The sequence below is a fragment of the Micropterus dolomieu genome, linkage group LG08 (assembly GCF_021292245.1).
Source record: "Micropterus dolomieu isolate WLL.071019.BEF.003 ecotype Adirondacks linkage group LG08, ASM2129224v1, whole genome shotgun sequence".
NCBI classification, from domain to species: Eukaryota; Metazoa; Chordata; class Actinopteri; order Centrarchiformes; family Centrarchidae; genus Micropterus; species Micropterus dolomieu.
Genome location: NC_060157.1, coordinates 229,730 through 233,031, shown reverse-complemented (window position 1 = coordinate 233,031; position 3,302 = coordinate 229,730). Strand labels below are relative to the sequence as shown.

At 49.6% G+C, this 3,302-nt stretch overlaps 1 protein-coding gene across 1 annotated transcript in view; it reads right to left on the bottom strand.

Moving 5' to 3' along the window:
- Positions 1 to 3,302, bottom strand: part of plxna3 (plexin A3) — a 137,651-nt gene that overhangs the window by 110,537 nt on the left and 23,812 nt on the right. Inside the window, exon 2 of the mRNA XM_046055385.1 lies at positions 29 to 458. Within this exon, the coding sequence (XP_045911341.1) occupies positions 29 to 351 (323 nt within the window). The 5' untranslated portion in view covers positions 352 to 458. The remainder of the gene's footprint in view (positions 1 to 28; positions 459 to 3,302) is intronic.

Sequence of the window (3,302 nt, the reverse complement as noted above, 5' to 3'; positions counted from 1 at the left end):
AGGTGTGCGTGTTCAGGTGTGGACAGACCTGTGAGCGCAGGCCCTGACGCTAGGTGGAGGGTAACACTTGGCGTTGTCCTCCACAGGTCCGGTCATGTGACTCCTCAGCTCCGTCAGATTGGCCGATAGCTTCAGCACTCTGTTGACAGCGCCTACGAACACCTCACCTGTCCTCCGGTGGACGGTCAGGTGGGTGAGCGAGGTGTCGAACGCTCTGTACGCCGCCCTGCTCGACGCCACGGAGGGAGGGGGAGGAACAGCTGGGGCAGAGAGGAGGGGGGAGAAGAGGAGGAGGAGGGAGAGGAGAAGGAAGAGGATGAGAGGAGAGGAGGAGGAGGAGGATGGGAGCATGGTGGACAGAGAGAGGAGGAGAGGATGGAGGGATGGAGGAGGAGAGGAGGGGAGGAGAGAAGAGTTGGCTGCAGGTCTGATGAAGAGTCAGCTTCAATGGGGCATGACTGGGGGAGGGGGGAGAGAGGGGGAGGGGGGGAGAGAGGGGGAGGTTAGTGCATCTTTCTTAAATTGTCTGATAAAATATTGACTCGTCCATCTACAGAAGCCTGTCAGGGACATTCACACATTGTCTTTACACCATATGGCCAAAAGTAAGTGGACAGCGGCGTCACTGCCCGTCACCACATTCACAGCGGCTCACAGAGCAAACATGACGTCACATGGTCTGACGGGTAACTCAGTGATTGGACAGCATTACCACGTCCTGGCTGTGTCGCGTCCTGGTCTGCCCGCTGGAGTCAAACACGTTTCTGCTCCTTCACCTCCGTCTGACACTAATGATTATTTTCGTTGTGGACCTTTTAATTATTTATTCGATTAGTCACAATTATTTTTGACCCCCCTCCAAACCCAAAGTTAATTAAACCATTTTACTAATGAATATCTTTCAAGTGAATCAGTGATGTCCAACACACAGCCTAACGAACTAACGTTACCGTTAAGTGACCGAGGTTTACTATTCATTTATACGTTTTCAATTCGCCATCAACTTTTACAAAACTGCCAATATTCAAATTCTACGCAGACGATTTCTCACCTTAAAACTTTTCAAAAGTGTATTTAGTGATGAAACAGCGTACACAACTTGTAAAAACACAAAAGCCGTTCTGCCGTTCGCCTCTTTCTCCGTTGCTTTCCTCTTCTCACGCGAAAGCTTCTTCTTCATGAGCAGTCTCACAGTCAGGCAGTGGAGGCGGTACTGCCCCCCAGCACTTCCTGTAGTGCACTGCAGGTAGAAATAAACAACCAGAAGTTCGCTTAGAGAGCCTCTCTGCAACGACGCGTCCACAGTGAAACTTCACGTCGACGATTTTTTCATGATCACCGTCGTCGATTACGTGGACTAATCGTTGCAGCGCTACGTCTGACGAGGAGCTTAAACGCTGGCATCATTAAAAAAAAAAAAAGCTCCAGCACACACAGAGGATTCGTCCGACAGCAGCCAGTGTCTGAGTTATTGATCTGTTTCCGTCTGCCTCCTCCATGATTCTCTCAGAGCTTCGGCAGCACCAGTAACACTGAGCTGGATGGAAACTTCACTCTCACGCTGGCGGCCATTTCTGCTCTGTTTACGTTTGACTGACAGCTCTGATCACAACACACTTTGTAACCGTTTCCCCTAAAACTCCCCGAAACGCCACTCCACACTAAAACCAGAACCCAAGTCACCGCGGGAACGACCCTCACCTCACATCAGACACACTGATCGGCAGGAGAACGTGAGAGAGTGAACGCGGACGTCAGACTTTTATTTCCCGTCTCATTTCTGACATTACTGGATTATCTGAGAGTTCTGCCGTCAGACACCAGCTTTAGTTTGATCTGCAGCACCTGTAGCACCATCACAGTATTCTAACCTGTTCTGAAACAGGAACACCTGCTGGTAAACGTGCACGTGTAAAGGTGGCTACACGTTGCGATGATTGGTCGGCTTGGTAGCACCATTTCTTCTGAGCCAACAGGAAGCGATCAGAAGCCAGGTTCGCCGCAGTGAGGCTGTGCGATGAATCGAATTTCAATCAGGATTTTGATTTTGGCTTCTAACAATTATAAAAATAAGTTAATAGAAGCCGCACGCTGTTCATCCAGGCCGCTGCATGTGTCGTTCAGCTCGAGCCAAGATGAGATTAAAACACCATAATATTCTTTGTGGGGTTCATTAATGGTGATAAATGATTCAAAGTAAATCTTTTATGAACGTTTAGAGTCATCAGTATTGGATTCCACTTAACAGAAGTAGCACTCCTTGAGATTCAGCAAAATGATACGGTGATAACTGCGTTTGATCAACTTCATCAAACGCAGCTGAGTGTCTGAAAAGGACCGAGATGTCAAAGCACAGATGTTCGAGGCAACCTGCCCAGATTTACTTCCACCTCTCAGCACTTTTGAGCGTCCACGCAGAACTCAGCACAACACCTGATTTATACTTTTCTCGCCGTCACTTTGATTAACTGCATCTCCCGACGGAACGCCGCCATTATTTAAACACCCAGTCAAGTTAGCGAAGGGCTAAACAGGAAGTTAGCCGGCTCACCGCCAGCTAGCATAGCGCCCTATCGGCCAAACTTGAGGCTTCAAAACGGCAGTCCACAAACCAACGGGTGACGTCACCATGACTACACCCACTTCTTATATAGTCGGTGGGAAACTCACACAGACAACAAACTGCCCTGTGAAATGTTCGCTGCAGCAGAGCGACCCAGAAACTCCTGAAGTCTCATTCATGTTGCTGCACGCGTGCGTCCTGCCGCACGTTCCTCTGCAAACAAATGGAAACACAGCGTTCACGTCCCTGCTGAGTACGTTACTGCATCACAACTCAGCTCATTTCAACACGTGTCGACAAAGTGACGGTTCCATCAGATTCAGCTCTGAAATCCCCCAATGGGAAGAGAATCTGCGATCGACAGCGTCCTCGCTGTGATTTACATCCAGCAGACAGGAAGTGTCCGACTGGCGGTCCAGGCTTCATGAAGCCACGTGAAGAAGAACCTGACGAACCGTCCACCCGCTCAGATGAACTCTTCTCGTGTCAAACCAGCCGCAGCGCACGAAGCATTTCCAGCCACGTTGATCAGCAGCAGCCTGATGACAGTAATATGGGATATGAGAATGGCGTGGATCAGCTCGACGCCGGCTGACTGCGTCTAATGAGACAGCAGAAGAAGAGGGAGAGTCACAGACAGAAGAAACGAGGTTTTTACTCCGGTGGCAGAGAAAGGACAGAAAGGCGAGTCCAACAATTAACCCTGTGACACACTCAGAAACACACAAACACACACTCA